This window comes from Coloeus monedula (genome assembly GCF_965178545.1).
Source record: "Coloeus monedula genome assembly, chromosome: 1".
Classification (NCBI taxonomy): domain Eukaryota; kingdom Metazoa; phylum Chordata; class Aves; order Passeriformes; family Corvidae; genus Coloeus; species Coloeus monedula.
The window spans coordinates 109,864,708-109,885,059 of NC_138781.1; the positions used below are offsets into that span (position 1 = coordinate 109,864,708).

The following is a 20,352-nucleotide window of genomic DNA, read 5'->3' on the forward strand; positions in this document are numbered from 1 at the left end:
AGAACCAGAAGCATCAACCACCTGGGGAGTGCAGCTTCAAAACAGTCTCCAATTCCTATGATTTTGTGTCATGTTAACAGAAACAGGAAAAGAGGAACTCAGCTTCCTCCTGTAAACTTCAAGTCTCAGAAAAACAACCCATTGCTGAAATTTTGAGCAAGAACTGCAGAGGGAACTGGATGGCATTGGGCAAGGTCTCTAAACCTTCATAGCAAGGCTCACCAACATGCTGAGGTTACCATTTCCCAGCATTTTGAGCCAAAGGGAATGTGCCCTGGCTTCTCATCTGCTCTGATGCAAACTTTAAACTACCTGTGGAGGTAGATTTGCAGCAACATGTTGGACTAACAGAACCAGCTGAGGTGTTAGAACACTGCCAGCTGGAATGTGCCAACTACTGCCAACAACCTTGTGAGAATGGAAGCTTCTGGGAGAGAGATGAAGCACTAGTCTTACATTGCCATGACAAAATATGCCAGAGCTCACTTGTGAAACTTCTAGATCAAAGAGTTGGTGCTGAATTATAATCATTAACCATGCTAAAAACACAACTTAGAGGATATCTTTCTTATCATAAATTTGAATTCATTTGACTTCAGTTTTCTCTATTTACTGTTCAATTTTCCCTGAGACATACAGAATAATCATCAACAACAAAATTAAACAAAACAAAAATGAAATCAAATGAACTGGAATAATACAGACAATTATTACATAAAAACTCACTTTAGAATCACTATTCAAAACCACTACTTTTTCCCACTCTCTTTATTCTAGCTCAAAGTAACATAAAGACATGTAAGACTTCTTTTTTATTTTTTTGGAGGGTACTTTTAAAAGCACTCAAAGTACTCTGTGGCGTTCTGGAGCAAAGAGCCAAAATTAGAGTCACTGTAAAAACAAAGTAGATATTGTGTAATATTAAGTTTTTCCTCCCTTGTTTAGTTCTTTTCTAAGCGTTTCAGAAAGGAAAGCCAGATGAAAAACAAACAAACAAACAAAAGTAAAAAAAAGAAAGCAAGGAACTTACTTGTGTCAGACTGAGATTTCAGCACGCCTTCAATGTCTGTGGTGATTTTGGAGACCTGACTATGAAACTGTTGTACAGACTTTTTGAGTCCAGAAATATCAGTAGAATGAGATGCTATAGTTCCATTCATTTCACGGATGCAGTTCCATAAGCTGCTCACGTGCTTATTCAGACCGTCTTTTATATTCTGCAAGCTGTCTGAAACAGAGTCCAGCTTGCCACAGACTTTTTCAACATGTGAGACTCTGCTCTCAACATCTGAAACACCCTCCTGGACACCTTGGGTCTTTTCTTTGCACTTGCTAAGATCATTCAGGATATGGTCATTCAATTGTTCTAGTCTGTCTTTCACTTCACCACAGCAGCTCTCATTGGAATGAGCAGTTTGATTTGCAAATGTCCTCTGCATTTGATCAATTTTTCGGAAGACACCTCGTTGTGTTTTTCTGCATGTCGAATTGACACCCAGAAGCTGCTCCCTGCAGCTACTCAGGCCATCTTGAAGATTTTTCATATCTTTATCAATGGCATTTAGATTGTATCGGAATACACGTACATCTCTCTGCATTTTCTGCACGTCACGTTGGTTACTCTTAATTAAGCTGAGTTTCTCATTAAGAGAGCTTTTTAGAGACTGCAGGAGAACAGAATTATTCTCTGTTTTCAAAAGCAAGTGATTGTACTTGTCATTACAATTTTCTAGCTCTTTCTGAAGGCCCTCCATACCTTGTGGTGTAGACTGACATTTCTGCCCACAGACCTGTTCAAGTGACAGCAGTTTGTCCTTCAGGAAATTCATCTCTGCTGTAAACTGCTCATTTGCAAATCCTGCATCACTGGGCAAGATGGGCCCAGGATTAACAAACATTCCATCCGGGTCTGTGGTGTTGGCAAGCTCTAAAATAGTGCCGCCCAGCCTAACCTCCAGTGCCCGCAGCTTTTGGTCGAACAAGTCTCTCAGTTCGTCCACCTCAGCAGCGATAGCACTGCGGAGAGTCTCCTCGACATAAAAACAATGCTCTTCAGCATTTCGTTCCGTAATATTCATCCTCGCATCCAGCTCCTCCAGCCTCTCACCAAACACATCTTCTAGATCTGGAGTTGACAATCGAATGATTTCATTATCTATTCTGACATTCAACATCCTCTGTGCTTCCACAATTCTGTCAATCTTCTTATCTAAATCTTTCATCTGTTGGTCAAAGTCATTTCCCTCGCCCTTCTTGCAACAACTGGAGTCATTTGATGGAATCTGAGTGCGGAGCATATTTATTTCTTTTCTCAAGTCATTCTCTTTTCCTTTTATAACATTGATTATCCCTACACAGCTATTGCCATCATACTGCTGCTGAATATCCTCACAGGAGTTCTTCAGATCTGCCACTTCCTTTTCAAGTGCTTCCATTATTTCTTGCCTGAGGGACTCAAATTTTGAGTCTATATATTCCTGATATATATTGTCACGGGGCATTGTTATTGTAGGTCCTCGTGCTACCTCCTGCAGTTGTTTCAATTGTCCTTCATAACCTTTTACCTTTCCATTCAGTTCCTCCAGCTCATCATTCCTCATCTTCAAGGCTTCTTTGACCTCAGCTAGCTCAGATTTTATATCTTCCATTTCAAAATCAATAAAAGGGTCTTTTTGATCTTTATTGTTGAAGAGTCCTGGCAGCTGAATAGTGTCTGTTGCACCACCAACTGCACTGTCAGGCTCTGGGCGGTCGTAAAGGTTGTTCAGCCAAGTGACCAACATCTTGCTAGCATCTTCTTGTACAGTCAGCTTCAGGTTTTCATTCACACCTGCCACAGAGGACTGAAGTTCAATCACAGACCGTGTAAGTCTAAACAATTCGTCCTCAAGAAACTGCATTCTCTTCTCATATGGTGGAGGCTCTGGTGCTTCTGTTGGTTCTGCATCTGTTTCCCAGAAATAACAAAATGTGGATGTAAATATTCCCAGTGGTATCTGTTTCAATCAGCTGCAGTTAACTTCACTTTCCTTTACAATGAAATAATGATTTAAACTGCCTAATGCTTGTTGTCTTTTCTGTCCTTATTTTCAGTTGTTTATAATTAATACGTTATCAAAACTGTCAGAACTAAAAGTTTGAGCACAGTGACCAATTCCTTCCAAGATACAGTGGCCATACATAAACTGGCAAGCAGAATCATCCCTTTTGTTCAGCAATGGATCTGAGCTGCAGCATATATAACAGACCATTATAGATCCATACACATCACAGCCCAATCACCTTAGAACCACTGCATCTCCTATAACAATAATTTGCCCCTGAATTCCCACTGAAAACTTCAGTGGCAGTCATTTATGTGCCTGAAGTGGGTTTGTGCTTCAGTGTTTTACTGAACTGGGGTCCAAATATACATCCCATATATGACATGAGGTTCTGCAAGACACTCCACTTATCATACTTGCTTCACAAATACCTAATTATTTGACATATATTTAAGCAGGCAATAAAACCATGCATAAAAGCGTAAGTTCTACACGTTCAAAACTGTTAGATAAAAACAACTTATCCTCATTGAATGAAAATCAGAAAGAGAAGACTTTTAGCTGCAATCTGCTTTTTACCTATGAGAAATCAATTAATGAATCTGAATATTGTCGTTAGTAGCACCACATTTACAGAGCCACGTACAAATCTGGATGTTCAGTTTCAAGCAAAATATGTAACAATTGCAGAAAATCCAGAACCACAAAATAAAAAACAAACATTATCAGAGGTCAAGAAAGGATAAACTGCAGGAAAAGGCAAAGTAATTTTTAATTTTGTCTAGAAGAGGGGAGAAGGGTACAGATACCACGATGTTTTATTATCATCATTTGGAATTAATATTTTAGGCCAGCTAACAAAATATTTTAAAAGCTTGTTTTTAAAGCAGGTATATAATCTATGGGACTAGTCTGAAACCATGTATTCAGTCATTCAATACATTCCACTACACAGAAAACACATGTGGAAATCTGACTAAGTGCTGTATGTGACACTAATCTCCAATTCTGTCGGAAAAAGTCCTTCAGAAGGAAACATCTGCTTATCATTTTTTCTTAATGGAGAAAAGGTATAATATGGCAGTAACAGAATTCCTTCTTGCCCTTTCAGAAGACAGTATCCTACACAAACAAACATCATTCATTCCTTAAGATACTTTTTGAGAAGTTGAGGCTTATCCTTACTTATTCCCTTATTATTAAGGCAGGTAGTCTAACATGAATCTGTAAAATCTTCACAATCTTGAACAGAACATTGTGAAACTGCTAGGAACCCTTATATATGATTAAAATTAGTACCTGAGTTTTTCTTTTGTTTTAATAACAGTTCTTCTTTTTAAATTTTTTTTCTGAGCACTGGAGAAACCACAAAAAAAACCCCTGTAAAATTACAAAACCCACAGACTTAACACAAAGATTTTCTGGAACCATGAGTAGGCAGCTGGCATTTCCAGCCAGTGTTCTACAGCCCATTCCTCTGTTACTCTTCAGAAAATTCTCCGTATCAAGACTGCTATGGCCTGGCTATTGTTTTCCCACCACAGAGAGTCTTTCCTATGGCTTTTGTACTTGGCAGTAGTTGAGTTTAATAGAAACCATAATGATTCTTATCCTTAGAAGACAAAACAAGAAACCAGACATGATTGTGCATACAAACAAGAAACTACCTGTGCCTTTCTTCACAACAGCTTTTGCTGGTGTTGTGGGACGACGAGCAGTGTTTGGCTTTTCTGCTGGTCCTTCCCTGCAGTCCTCCCCTTTGTAGCCAGGACAACATCTCCATTCCAGCTCTGTTACTGTCTTATAGGCAACTGTGTACCGAGGTCTGAAACTTGTTCGGTATCTGCGAAAACAGAAAGTGTTTTAAACAATCTGTAACCTAAGCTGCTATTTAGATTAAAGTTAAAATTAAAATAAGTTTCAGGGGGTTTTATAATGAAAATCAAACACTTACAGCTATGATTCATTTTCTGCTTTAAACATCAAATGAACAAATGTTTCTGTCTAGGTTTTAAAGCTGCCTCCACTCAACACAGTCGTGATAGGGAGCCACGGAATAGGGGCTTTCATGTATGAGCAGAGGGATAAAATGTGGCAAGTGAAGGTACAACTCATCAGACACCACTGAGAGTAGCAGGGACCACCAGTGTATTACTCTATATATTCAAAATGTTTTTCCTCTAACTTCTCACTGCAACCCTCCCCCCAGGGCTCTTCTGAACATCACAAAAATGCTTCTGCCTGCTTTGTCCCACTTGTCTTTCCACAGTCTCCACTTAAACCATTCCTCAGAACCCATATGAACAGAGCAGTCAAAGCTGGGAGGGATATTCCAGTGAAGGACAAAAAGATGAAAGTGTGAGTTCAGACAAGGACATGAAAGGAGAAGTCAGATGAAACACTACAACCAACAAAGAAATCAACTCTTTCCTACTTCATCAGTTAAGTTGAAGAGGTTTTGGCAGACAAACCTATGCACACATTATGTACATACAACCTTGAGCTTCCCTGATTAATAACTTAGAAGTTAATAAATGACAAACTGATTCTGGTTGTGCAACTTTCTTTAACCAAAGACTTCTTCCATAATGTCCCTTCAAACACATCCCCTGTGCTATTGGATAAAAACTACATCAATTTAAGGTACAGCTTATTTTGGGTTGAGAGATGAGGAAAATGAGTAAAACAGGGATTTGCCACCTGAGCTCTAGAAAATGGTATTCTTGGAACACATACAAACAAAAAAAGTCATCCCAATTTCTCAAGTGAATTCTTTTCTCTGAGTAAAACTAGCATCACGTTACTAATTTCCCTATGGCTTTTTCAGATCTTTTTTCCTTAATATTATTTCAGATTAGAACAGTTTGCATCCATTAATGAATGACAGGCTCACTTCACAGCTGAGGTGCCCCTAAACAGTAACACCAGCAGAATAAATGCAGAACAGTAGCAAAGGAATCTACAGGAGCTCTGCAGTAGATTTCAGCCACAGCCTGGCTGGGCTCACAGGGGCTCTATCCTGGGACAGAGAGAATACAGTACAGAACAGCACCAGAAGCAGCCATGCTATCCCACAAAAATCACGTATTTCATTGAACGTGGCCTTGTATTAATATGCAAAATTCCTTACTGGTCAAAAAAAAAAAAAATCAGTAATCAGCTACCAAACGGAAAGAAGTAAATCTTACACAGACTGTGAAACATTTCCTGCTGAAAGTCACAGAGAGGGACTTAACTTACTGTTACCCTTCAAGGCTTCTCCTGCCACACATGCAAATAGTTGCTGAAATAATTCTAACATTTTTTTATTCAGCATATTTCAGATACATAACTTTAATATAATGTCCTCCCATCTGACAGCCATTTGCTGTCCCTTTTTGGTAACAAACTTGCAGTGGTGTGCTTAAAATACTAACTGCTAATTAGGAATTGGTTTCTTTTCCAACTGTATCTTTCCCAATTCTGCCACAATATAGTCTAATTTCTGCACTCGGGAAATACTCAGTGTTGTTTCACATTATTACTTTGTCTATGACTCCTCATTTAAGGGGAAAAAGCTGCTTTCACTAGAGACAATCATATTTTTTTGCAACTATTTCTAGGCCAAGAGTAGTTTATACTAAAAAGCCTCCCTGGAGGCCTCTCCCTTCTTCTGTGAATCTGCATAGGAGAGCAGGGGCAGGCTGTGCTGTATCTCTGTCTATGAGCTGCTCATAACTGCAGTGGTTTGCTGTGGCTGTCAGCTTTTCATACTCTGACTTGGAGCACGTAAACTCAGAGAGGGTTTCCAACCCTTTTATACCTTCTGAACACCATATATGAAACAGCTGTAGACTGCACTCCAGCTCATCATTTCTTCTACAATTTTCACTTAAACATCTGCTGAATCCTGTTTACAAAGTACAGAAATCCCCAAGGTCAAGTGCTTTAAAAATTAAATAGAGGAGTGCAACGTAGAGGGCACCACTGGGAAGAACAATATCCCGGCCACCCAGGAACTTCCTTTTCCTTCTCCCTTATCTAAAGCATTAAACTACATCTTGTGTAGATAATTTGGGTTTGAATCCTTTCCTTCCAGCTAGCTGCCAGAATCAGGAGCACAGGATTAGCTAGATGCTTTAGTGTTTTGAAGTGGTTTTGAGAGTCATTACAACCTCTCTCACAACCACCACATTACTGAAGTGCAAACTTGGAACTTCCAGATCAGTTTTCACATGCCGGAAATGGTTGTACATATTTCTGTATGATTTCCATAAAACACTTAACTGCTTCTAACTTCGTGTGTGTTCCTCTTTATTGTCAGGGCCAAAGCCCTTCCTGAAAATTACAGTATTTTGGTTATTTTCAAATGCCACATCTCTCTTTTTCCCTAACAAAGCTTTAAGAATATAGCTGAAATTAATTTCATAAAATGAATAAGAACTATTTATATGCAAATTGTGTGCTTCTTCACTCAAACTACAGAACAAGGATTTTCCATCACATTTCTGACAATTTTCTCTTTGAACACCTTGTCTGTAGTCATATTCATCAACATAGACACTTTGAGATGACTTCAACAGTCAGACAAATCATAAGACACAACCAAATGCAAAAGAAGAATATAAACAAATAAAAAGAAATCAAGCTTAATATTTTTTCAGCGTCAAAAATTTAAAACTTTTCCAAACTCCATCTTAAAATTAAAAAACAGGCATTCTTGACGTTCTTACTCTTTTTTGTTTTATTGTTTCCTGATCCTAATAGGCATAAAATGTCTAAATACTATTTAATTTTAAAAACTATTTGAAATGCAGTCCACTTCTTACAAATTCTTGCAAGTTTGAGAACTCAAGCAAATACACAAATTGGATCTGTTTTGTTTTCGGATATGGTACATCAAATACAGATTAACCTGAATCCTAAATCACTATTTTCCTAGAGCCAAAATAAGCTAGAATCAGAACATTTCAAAATCTGGATCTAGAACAGCTTTCATATTTCAGACTTTGAACTGTGGTAACAAGACAGTTAATACTCATGGAAAGCTCAAAAATTCAGTTGGGATTTACTTACCAAGAACTACTTCTCTATACTGCCAGTCCAGCTGAATGAATCACGGAGCTACTCCCATTTCCTCCAGGAGGGCCAGTCATGTAAGGCTGGGAAACAGGAACTTACACTAGCACTTCTCTAATTTGAATCCAGTCACATAAAAATTTCTTTAAAATCACAACTTCACTGCTACAGCTTCTCTACCAATGACATTCTTCATGCACAGCTGCTGTGCAAGCTGCCCATGCAAGAAAAGGTGTCACGGTGCACTGGCAAATGACAGTCACCAGCATGCATCCAGCCCCAGGGAGATTCTCAATCATACAAGATGCTTTTTAAAGTCAGAACTTTGCTCACTCAGTGAATTTCAGAGGAGGAGCTGTAGACTTCCATGATTTTGCTAGGATATAGCAGTCTAACAGCACTGAACACAATTCTGTTGTTGCTTACAGTTCTAACAAAACAAACCATAATTTTCTTCTGGGGACTGCATCCTGAGAATAATTTGTGATTCTATGTATGTGAAAGACATAGGACCGGGAACTATCAAAATGTACAAATTAGACATGTCTTTATTTAAATCTGCAGTATTCTGAATCCAACTACTCACTCATAGTCACAGCAAACATATAATATACAATCACAAGCACACAAAACACATAAAATGCACTCAGGGTACTCAGAGCAAAATGTTGCTTCTCTATGAAGCTGGATAAAGATACATGGTTGGAATATAACATCAAGTTTCACACTGTTTATCTGCCAGGTGTGAATCTTTACAGATTTATCTAGTGAAGCAATTTTGTCAAAAGGGTCCACAAAAGTTTCCTAAGTCTCTTAAAAATTGAGGCTCCGCTTTTACACCTATATATGCTGCAATGCAACTAAAACCAGTAAAACATCAAATCTTCGTCTGTTTGACTTGGATTTCTGCTATTCAAATAAGTGTTAACAAACGTAATTATTTTTACAAGTATACTTCAAAACTATTTTAAAAAATAGTCATTTCTTATGTGGTTAGAAATTACATATAACACACCAGCAATTACTGTGCCGAGTCACTCCATTCTCCTGTGGACTTCAAGTCCAAGATGGTGGTCGTAATCTCTTGATGAACTGAGCTAAATACTGAAATCATTCTTTTATAAAGCATGAATAAAGGTTAATATCAACTATCTCTAATCTTTCATTGCAACAGAGAACATAAGAACAGCTGTTTTGCAGGAGTTTTTCCACAACAGGCTTGTAACTACCCACGCCTACTACCTTCATCATGAACTCAACATGCTGATCAAATGAGAAAACACACCCAGACCACTAACAGAAACCTCCACTTTTAATATCTTAAGTGTTTCACAGCTGAAATGAAGTTGTACAGGGTGACAATAGCATTCAAATATTCCTCCTCTTTGAGAGAGAAGTACTTCCACAGGAAAATGCTTAATTAAAAATACATGTTTGCTGTAAATGTTAGACATTTTGACTAGGGAATGAGCTATAATATTCTCATGGTGCTAAGCCACAGAAGGAAACAGTTAATGCTGATATTTGGAATGTCACCTAATAGTGATAAAACAAATCAGAAACACTTGGGTGAAATTGGTGGGAAAACATATGGCTCAGCTCTGTAACTAGATATTAGCATTCAACCTTCTGGGAAATACAATGAGATAAGTGCCACCACATCCTCACTGTGAGGAAGGGACCACAGAATCAGCATGTTTCTACATAAGCAGCATAAAAAATGTTTACTCTGAGCACAAAGCCTCAAGGTTGGTCCAAAATTCTGTAGTGATTGGAACGAGTCCCATGATTTCAGCAGCCTGCAAATTTCTGTCTTTACAAAATAGAAGATACAAAATCTACACTCTAACATTTTTATTGCATGTAGACACATTCTTCGTAAATTGCATAGTCTGGTAGTTATATTTATACAGTTATACTACAGTTATATAGTCCCAGTCATCTAAATCTCCAACATATTGCGATGGGAGCACTTAAGTGGCACATAGACACCACTCAAAAACACTACCTAGAAGATGTAATTAAATGCAATCATATTTTGACCAAGCATTTTTTTATTTTGTAGGCTGAAAATACACCTTATTGGCTGTTTATACTACACAAACACTGAACTAGAACCAGTTGATCCTAAGTTTTCTGCTTCTCAAGAGTGCAGGCTTAATTGTAAGCCCTGCAAATGGTGGTAGAAATCCTAGTTCCACTGAAATCTTCGGAGATTTTAGCAGTTGTCAGTAACAGTGAGTTTCAGCACACAGGGATTTCAGGTGCCTCCTGTGTAGGTAAGGACAGGCTTTAAGGGTCTGTATTTCCATGAAGGCAAACAGAAATAGTCAACACAGCCAGCAGAGTCAAAACAGGGCTGCATCTCACCCTAAAGTCATTATTTACATCCTGTTACCTACAGAGTGTGCTGGACACCACTGACTTGCATTTGAGTCACCATCACTGCACGTCTAAGCTCCCACGCTCAGTTTCATCCCTCTGCATACAGGGCAGACAATTTAGGTCAGGGTGAATCAAATCCCACCTTTGTTTTTCATTCTTTTATTACCTTGCTACTACACAGCAGCACTGGCAGCTAGCTTGTGTTCCAGCCCACAGATGAGCTTAATTTGAGAAAAATGTGTCTTTACTAAGAATTTGTCCTAAGGCATTTATAGCAAGCAGTGAAAAGATGTTTTGACAGGAACAGATGAACCTACAGAAGTCTAAGTGCTCAGTGAAAGCAGGAAGAGAGTGTTTCAAATTTTTTTGTGCTGGGAGAAACAAAGTTTTGAGGCACTCCTGTGGAAAATATAAAGTTATGACAAGCATCACTAGGGCATATGACCAAGGAGACTCAGCTTCTCCAGGCTCGCACAGGCACACAAGGGAGTTCTTAATAAAGTTAGCCCTCATGTATAGCATGGCCAACATTTGTACCAGATCTGTTCTGAGCTAAATCCTGAACAAAAAACTGCTGCTGGCTGAGAGCATTAACAGGGACATAAACCGAAGGAAAGAAAGGGAATGAGTCAAAACACTCTGCATTCACAGGAACACAACTGCCTGCTGTGTGCACACCCAAGAAATCACCCATCCAGGTCACTGCAAAGAGTGCTTTAGTATCTGACTACAAAAGCACTGTAATTACACTGAATGTTTCATAGAATAGGAATGAGCATTGAGAGACTCAGTACTTTCTTCCATCAATTATTTTTACTTGGTGTCTTCACGCTACCTGGAAAGCATGATGGTAGAGGATGGCCTTTCATCTGGAAGAAATTGCTAAGTGGGCAGAGACCTGGCACAGGTGATTGTATTACTCCTTCATACAAGGAAGGAAAAAGTTGTTTTTGTCTATCCCTAAATAAAACAGTCATCTCATCTACTGGTGCCAGGGAAGAAGCCAAGAATCATGGTGCCCCAATTAGCTCACTACAGCCTGGTCGCTGGCACTTAGTTGTCTTCAATACTGAACACTATTTCAATGCATTTGAGAGAATCTGGCTGAATTTTACTGCAAAGTTCGTGTTTTGCTCAGTAAGAAGGACAGAAGATTACAGGAACTGGTAGAAGACAAAAACATTCAACTATTCTCAGGCAAAACCACATGGTTTCATTTCAAAGTCTCCAGAAGTGCCATTGTTTATTACTTTTACAGTGGATTTTATGCCACTCAGCTGGAATTCTTCTATCAAAAAAAGATGAGATTCAAACTACAATTTTCTCTCTTGGGGGAGAAACGTTTCTTTATGGGAAGAAAGAACTAAGCACATTCTGAAATGTCAGCTCATGTCACATATTAGGTATTTCTTCTTGTTGTATATACAACTTCACACACACATACACAAATACCTACCTACCTGTCTAACTCTCTCTTGGCTGCCAAGGGTCTTATTTTCAAAAAGCTGACCATTAAAGTCCAGCAGGAAATGCCCAGAACTTTAAGATGTTATTATGCTTAATGTTCATAAATTACCACTAGGTAGGCATCCTCTTCTTATGAACAGCAAAACCAAGACATAGGATGCATTTAAGTAACTCAGAGCCACAGGCAGCCTGTGGCAAAGCTCAGAGCAGAACTTCAGTCTTGGGATTTACAATGTTGAAATGCCAGTCAAACACATGGTAACAGACCAACAAGAAGCTATTAAAATCCCACCTAAATAGAATGGGATAGGAGAACCCTGAAAATACAGCCCTTTCAAAAGGATTTCAGGAAAGTTTTGTAGAGCTGCAAAGTGATGTACTCTTAACACTGATGGAACAGGAACAACTTTGCAACAGGTTATATGTTAACAACATCATCACCTGCCTCTCCCAGCAGTAGGGATCAAGTTTCTCACTTTACACGAGTGGAAAGATGAAGTGAGGATGCAGAGCACTGCTACTGATAAAGCTGCCTGACAAACTGAGCTCCTGCTCAGTCTCTCTTCTGCTTCTCTGCCCATAAAATTCTAGAATGCTCTAGAAAGAGCTATTGCTGGAGATTATTTGAAAATATACCCAGATGAAACAAACAAGCAATACTTTCATGAAGGCAAGAGCTAACCTGTGGGATTAAGTGGGACCCCAACTTCAAGAATAAAATGGAGCATTGTTTTGAGAGCAGTTACTTTCCAAGACACCAAGTTAAAAGTGAACCAGAAGGCAAAGGAAAGATGAGATGTGAACGCAAAACTGAAGTCAGATGGGAGTCAAAATATCCCCAATGTGTAAAACTGGCACTGCCCACTAATGGTCTAATGGTACAGAATGTTCCTTGGTTATTTGGGTATTTATGATGAAATACACCTTGATTGGTCAGCAGCTCCCTGAAAATAAAAACTTATTTCTTTGGCAACAGTTTGGTGCTTAACAGAAGAGGCCCCAGACCTCCAGGTCACACATTTCTCAAATCAGAAGAGCATGAAACTCTAAGTATTTACATTAATGTGAAGTGAGGAGTAGCATGGGTTTTTTTTTTTTTTAACATTATTGCAACAAACTCAAATGATGCATGGAATGAAAATTCCCTGTCCAGTTCACGGAGAAAAAAAGACTCTGCTGCGTTCAGTGTGTGGAGACAGAGATGCACAATTTCAGGCTTAGGGAGGCAGCCAGGAAAACTTACCACACCCAGCAGGACCTCAAAGATTTTCAAACAAGCACTCCAGGAGACTGAAGTTTTTCGAGTTTCCTTACAGTTTTCAATGCACAAGCCCCTAGGCTAACCTCCCTATGTAGTCAGCTAGCTGGAGCCTGTACAAAGAGATTCTGCTTCATACAAAATACACAAAGTTGGAAAGAAAGTCCTGAAGACCTTTATAGATACTTGGAGGGGAAACATTAAACAGTTCTTGCTTTCCCTTCAAGTCTTTGTGCATCCTGAGAAGTTTTTCTTATGAGATATGTATTGCTGGAGGCCAGCAGCAAACAGGCTCAGTCCGTGCAGACTTGTGCATCTGAGGTTTGATCCTGCCTGGTGCTGAGAACTCTGACACTGATCTGCATGCTTAATTTCTAGCAACAGAACAGTCTCAGAGAAAACTACTTTGGGACTGTTAGAAGGTTGAAAATTACATGGGGATTTCCTATATATTCCTAGACTGGGGCTGATGTGCTCCACCCAGGTCGTTCTGGGGTTGCCAGATGGATGAAAACATTCAGCTTGAACTGGAGGTCTCCTATGAGGGTTTTCAGTTATAAAATTTCCACTTTTAGCCAATAATATATTGTTAAGAAATGCTGAATGCTGCTTACTAAAAGCAGTGTTTTACTCATAAGCAGTAATCTGTTCTGATATTTATGAATGCAGAAAACTTGTAGCAACATTCTCTAAAGTTATTTCAATCTTGTGCTTTGAATCTTCTTCTGGGCCATGAATAAAGTTGTGATTAGTTTGGCAGTGGGCTTATTTATGATCATCTGAAAGTATAAAATGACAAGAAGTTGGAAAATATTGCTCAATTAGAAATTTGGAGAGGCTTGATAATTTAGCTATTGATTCATTCATCATTTTCTTGGTCATTTTATAAATGAAATAATGGGCTTAATGTATCATTAGTGTTAAGATGAGAAACTTACACTAAATCATGAAATTCACTCCTCACAAGCTAAAGAAAGATGACCTGACTTGAGCACACAGATATCTTTACTCACATGAGCATAATTAATGGGGGCTGGTACATGAATTAGGAGATCTGATAAAAACTCCTTTCTTCAAGTCCCTGAGCAACCTTATCTAAATTTGAAGCTGGTTCTGCTGTTAGCTGGGGGCTTTGAGGAGACTGCATGACCTCCCGAGGTCCTTACCAATCTGAATGTTTTTCTATTTGATTTACTACCTTGTAGGGAGAAGTCCTGCTTGCAGTTCTCTAGCAAAGGCAGAAACCCAGAAAATATCCCTCTGCCCCAGCCACTTCAGTTCACTTCAGACTTTAAAATCAAAACCTTACTAGTGAAAGCAGCTTTTCCCAAAAGTGCTGGGCCATAAATTGGTGCACCTCTGGTACAGCCAGGTGTACTCACATGCTCTGCACAAACAACTGCTATGACAACATCCTGCCCTGAACCGGCTACAGTGACCAGAGGATGTCCCAAACAAGACACAACCCTAAAGAGTGCGTAGGATCTAACCAGACAGGCAACATGTTTTTTCTTTTAGAAATAGATAATGCTACTAGTTACAAATTGCTATTATTGCTAAGTAAGTAACCAAACCATTCATAAGAAAGCTACGAATGGAAATCCACGACAAAAGCAGTGAGGGGTCGGTTATTTATGAAGCAATATTAAATTTCAAAACAGCCAAGTTCTTTTTAGTGAGTATAAACACTAATATTTTTGTACCTTTCAGCCCAATGACCCACTAATAACAAAGTTCCTCCTTCCTTTGCTAGTCACAGTTTTAAGAAAAATAAATCAGGAGCCCCCAACACTTCAAAGGGAACATACTTCAAAGGGCATTTCTGCTCTTTCTTTCTACTCTCTCTCTTCCTATCTCTCAAGCAGCCCCACTTCAACTCACATTCATCCCTGACACCTTAATCAGCCAAAGCATTCACCGACTTTTCAGCAAGGAAATGCACTATCGAGCCCAAGTACCTATAAAACAGTTAAACAATGAAGTGTAATAATTTCCTGAATTTCAGCTTAAGCTTTCAGGAAAAACACCATGCAGCCAAAGTGAATTTACAGTTAACAATCCTAGAAGTGTAGTCATTCCAGCAAGGGTCTTTGGGGCTTTTGTCTTCAGACAAATTATATTTTAATAGGCCTAAAGGGTAGATAAAAAGGGTTCATGCATGCATATAATTTTAGGCTTAATCACCAGAGCTTTGTATTTCGAAGGCAAATCAGTGCTGACTATAATCCATATATGCAGCACGCACGCTCTTGTCTGTAAAGAGCATAAGGAATTCAGGAGTACACTGCAAGTTTAAGGCAGTGAAATGCTCCCCTATACACTGCAACCTAAGTAATTGTTAGGCATAACCTAGACTGTACCTAAACACTAGAAGGGCTCTTTAAATCTAGTCTTAAACTAATATAAACCAACAGTAAATCCACTGACTGATTTAAAAATAGACCTAATAGTACTTAAGTACTAATAAAACACACACATCCATGATACAGTTAAGGAACTCTTTGTTTGATTTGGATCTCACTGTCCCCACTGTCTGCAGCTGAATGAGCTCTTAGATAAACCATGGGTATCAAGAGGAGACTACACAGGGACTGTACTTTATTCCCATGAATATCTGCTATTTAGCTCATTTTAAGTTCTCTGTTCAAGTGTATAAAGGAGAAAAAAAAGAGAATAATTTCCACAAAGTCCTCAGTCATTTCTTTGTTGTTTTATAGCTCTTTCCTATCCTATTTTCGTGAACATTGGCTAGTAAACCTATAAAAACACATTTTGTTATTCAGACCGCTACTCTTGAATTAAACAATATTTTTCACAGGAAATAAGTTAGGGGTTTGCAGGATTTGAAGCATGCAATTCAGACCTTTTTGGATTAGCACCTTTCTTACTCTGCCACTAAGAGACAGTATATATGCAACAGACACAAAAATAAAATGACAACCTATAAACAGTTTTGAACACAATACAATTTCAAGATTTTGATATTCCACCTTCTCTCAGTGTTAATCAGCTGGTGCTGTGACAAGACAAAAATATTTTATGGTAAGAATAAGGAATATTTTATGTTAAGAACAAGGAATTGTTTTGCAGTTGCCATTATGGTTATGAAGAAAACAGTGATGTTCACCAAAGAAAGTCAAACAGAGGAAACAAAGTCTTATGATAAGTATCTAATTCCATTCTCAAAAGAACAAAAAAAACCCATGAGACTGGACACGGCTGGTGAGACCAAATGTCTGTTCAGTCCCACATTCTCTCTCTGACAGCAGCCAACTCCAGATGTTTAGAAGCACAAGGACAGACAATGCCATTTCAGAGAACCACAGAGAAATCTGGAAGGGATGGGACTGCTGGAGGTCGTGCAGTCCAGGCCCCTGCTCAAGCTGGGCTTCCCCTTCTTACTCCTGACAACAATCTCACACTCTCAGTGCAAGAATTTTCTGAGCTAGAAGCAATGCCTTTGCACTTTCTTCACTATCTACTAGCAGATAGCCCACGAAAGTCCTAATTTACTGCCTCTGAAATTCTTTATCTTAATACTTGGTGATTTATGTGTTTAAAGAGCTCAGCTTCAACCCCTCCTCTTGCCTCTGTAGCTCCATTACAGAGACTTCTCAGGACAGAGGGCACACCCCATTACACATCCATAAACTCAGTCAGAAGTCCAAAATCACCAGTTCAAGACTCCAAAGAGAAACAAGGGAAGTTACATAAGACAGTGTTACTCAGCCGTCTGCTTTGGTTTTTCCCCTCAAATTCTAGTATTTATAGAGAGAAAAGATGGGTTTTTAACAAAAATAACAACCCAAACAAACAGAAAGCAGCACATTTGAATGCCAAACATTGAACACCTATTGTCATGGGCCCCAGGGTGGCAACGCCATCAGTGTCTGAAGTTCTGTTTCAGTAATACCCAGGATCTAGCAGTATCTGTCTCATCCTCACTGTTTCATGTCAAAATAAAAACTAGTTACTGTAGTTTTATTGTAAAACAATCTTCATCATCACCTCAGCCCAAGTCTGAGCCTATGAAAATCTGTGGGTGTCTTTTCAGTGACTTTCTGGCGATGCTGAAGTGGTTTCACAGAGTGTGTATCGCATAGAGCTTTCAAAGAGAAATGTGTAAATATTACTGTTTTTCAAGTGGAAAAGGGAGGAAAGGAGATTTGCCTGCAATTACCAGCAGGTGAGCGAGATCCATCTGTCCCCTGATGCCTGCTGTACCTGCTGCAGCACACCTTGCCCTAGGAGGCCACTCCACACATCACCACGTGGTCACACGCACGAAGATTAAAATCAAATAAGCAACTTTGCATTACCCCCCGTAAAAATCTCTGCACTGGCTGCTCCCCTTGCTGGATAACAGACAGGGGATACACAGACTGTAAAGGGGTTGGCTCCCGTTCCTGGTTCTCCCTTTACGCGCCGATCCAGCAACACAGAGCAGCCATGAAACCGGTTTTGAGCGCGGCTGTAGGCTGGCAGCTCCGGCCCAGGTGCGCTCCCAGCAGCGCATAGGTGCGGTCCTGATGCCGGCGCTCCCGCCGCCCATGGAAAGCAGCCCGCGTGCTTTCCGCCCGCCTGCACGCCTCTCCATGCCGACGAGGTGTGCCAGCGCAGCTCCCTCCCGGCTGCACGGACCAGCAACTCAATCTGGCTCTAATTAGCTCCAGCAGCCTGATGTCCGCACCAAGCGAGCGCTTTGTTTGGGGCGCGCTGGGGACCGAGGGCGGTCCGCGCCCCCCTGCCCCGGCCCTGCGCTTTTCGGGGTGCCGGGAATCACTGAGCGCTTCCCGGCCGGCAGCGGGTGGCCAAGCGCTGTCCCTGCCGAGATCGCCCCCGGCGCTACTTACACCAGGGTGGGCTCGCAGGGGAACTGGTTCCAGGCACACTTGTACTGGGCCTGGACGTAGCTCTCCGTCCCGTCCAGCACCGAGCAGCTGACGTTCTTGTTCACTATGTAGGCGCACCAGTTCCTGGGGGAGAAGGACAGTGTCGGTCAGGCACCCCGGGCTCCGCAGCCCGCCCGGCCCGGCGGGGCCCGCAGCGCGCCCGGGGCGGGCGGTACTCACTTGCTGCGGGAGCCCGGCCGGGAGTACGGCAGGTGCGGGGTGCCGTGGCTGAGCCCGGCGGCGCCCAGGGCGAGCAGGAGCGACAGCGCCCATCCCGAGGGCGGCGCGGGCCCCGGGCACAGCTCCATGGGGCGATGGGCAGCGGCGGCGGGCGAGCGTAGCGGGCCGGTGCCTCTCCGAGGGCTACCTCCGTCCGTCTGTCCCTCCGTCCGTCCCGCCCGCCCTCGCCTGCTCCCAGCTCCCTCACTGACGCAAATCCCCCCACCCCGTTTCCGCCCTCCACGGCGGCTCCGCACCCCCCTCCGGCCAAGGCGCCGCTCCCCTCCACCCGCCCGCCCGGCCGGCCCCGGTCCCCCGCCCTGCTCCAGCCCCCCGACCGGGCAGGGGCGGTGAGGCACCCCCGGCCCCATGTGGTGCCCGGCCGCCATCAGCGGGTCCCTTCGGCGCAGCCCCCGCTCCCCGGCCCCTGCCCGAGCTGGCCGGCGACAGCCCCCGAACCAGTTTTTCCCACTGGAAAGCTGATGGGAGGAGGCGGCCGGGCCGCTGGGGAAGAGCCCCCTGCCCCCAGGGGCCCGGGTTCCTTGGGCAGGGGGCACTGCGTTCTTCAACTGGGGCCGGTGCAGACGTGGTGAGCTCCCGGTGTGTGCGGGGGAGGCTGAGGCTGGTTCGCTGCCTTGTGGCAGCCCTGGGGTCCCGCCTGACACCAGTGCCATGGGGTGGCCAGTGTTCCCTTGCGTGGCCCGACGACGGCTCATTTCGCCCACTGTCATGGGAAGGCTGCTGGCGGCTACCTCAGCGAGGAGCGTACAATAAGCCTTTATTCGTAAGGAGAAGTGTTCACTGGGCAGAGAGAGAAATGGGCATTCAGCTTCACCTGGCTGTTAAAATCCAGCTCAAGCACCTTGACTGAGTGGTCTGCCCGTGTGAGGCCGTCCCACCGAGGGCAGGACCACAGGGATGTTCCTCTATCCTCCTCAGCTCCTGCTCTTTTGGGAGTTGGATTTTTGGGCTGAAGCGACACTGAAAACAAAGCATCGAGGCTGGATCTGGGCAGGGTGCTCCCATGAGTGGGAAGGAGGGAAACGGGGAGAGCGATGTTTGGGTGGAGAAGAGTTTGGGTGGGAGATTTGGGAGCCGTGCCTGCCGCTCCTGCTGAGCCTGACCAGCTCCGACTCTGCTCATGCTTTCCCAAGGCCTCCCATGGCCAACAGCAGCTGCTCAGGCTTTCCTAGGTCTCACATGCAGGCAGAGCCAGCAGCAGGGCAGGACTCTTCCTTCTGCTGTAGGCAGCAGCCTGCTGACCTCATCATTTGCCCTGATCTGCTGAAACAGGCAAATTTCATCTGCCAGTCTTACTGTGAGTCTCACCCAACAACTTCACTCTTCCTCCGAGTCTGCAGGGAAGCAAGCTCTGAATGCTGAGGTCAAAATCATGCATTCAGACTGGTTTTTAGAAACTGTTTCATTGGAAATATACACCAAAGCTTCCTGTCCCCAAGAGAAATGTGTGCCATTAGAGATGCATAGGAACACTTCGCTGGTGATAAATAGCAATGGAAAAGGATGAGATGTTGCTTCCACCTGTCCCATTTCACTTGAAACCCTTCTAATGCTCTGCAGATGCTTTGAAGAGGTTAACACCTCACTGTCTTAAATTATGCTTTAACCTTCTCAAGGGTTAAACAATTTCCTCTGACACTGTTTGCATTCACAGAAGCATGTAATTCAGTTTTCATTACTTGTGCTGGCAGAAATTATCTGGAGTTTCCCAAGCCTGTAGAAAGCAAGACTAGAGTTCAGTCCCTAAAAAGCAATGAAGAAGGATTTTTCTTCCTTTTCCCCCTCCTCACTCAGCCGAGGAACTCAAAAAGTTGGTGCTTTTCCAAAAGTGATGAGCAACATGGAAGAGCTGTACGTTGTCCCACAAAGGGAAAGTCATTAAATACTGAAAGATTGAGGTCATGCCTGTCTTGAGAATGACTGCATAGTACAAAAATTAATAGACTGATTTAAACAAAATGAGCATGAAGCAACAGTATATTTCTGTATGCTGAACACTGAGCTTATA

At 42.0% G+C, this 20,352-nt stretch overlaps 1 protein-coding gene across 1 annotated transcript in view; it reads right to left on the bottom strand.

Annotated features, from left to right (window-relative positions):
• Positions 1–18,412, bottom strand: part of EMILIN2 (elastin microfibril interfacer 2) — a gene marked incomplete at its 5' end in the record, with an annotated part of 31,667 nt that extends 13,255 nt beyond the window's left edge. The window contains 4 exons of the mRNA XM_082278510.1: positions 1,031–2,947; positions 4,712–4,887; positions 18,066–18,188; positions 18,285–18,412. Of these exons, the coding sequence (XP_082134636.1) occupies positions 1,031–2,947; positions 4,712–4,887; positions 18,066–18,188; positions 18,285–18,412 (2,344 nt within the window). The remainder of the gene's footprint in view (positions 1–1,030; positions 2,948–4,711; positions 4,888–18,065; positions 18,189–18,284) is intronic.
• Positions 18,413–20,352: the final 1,940 nt, after the last annotated feature.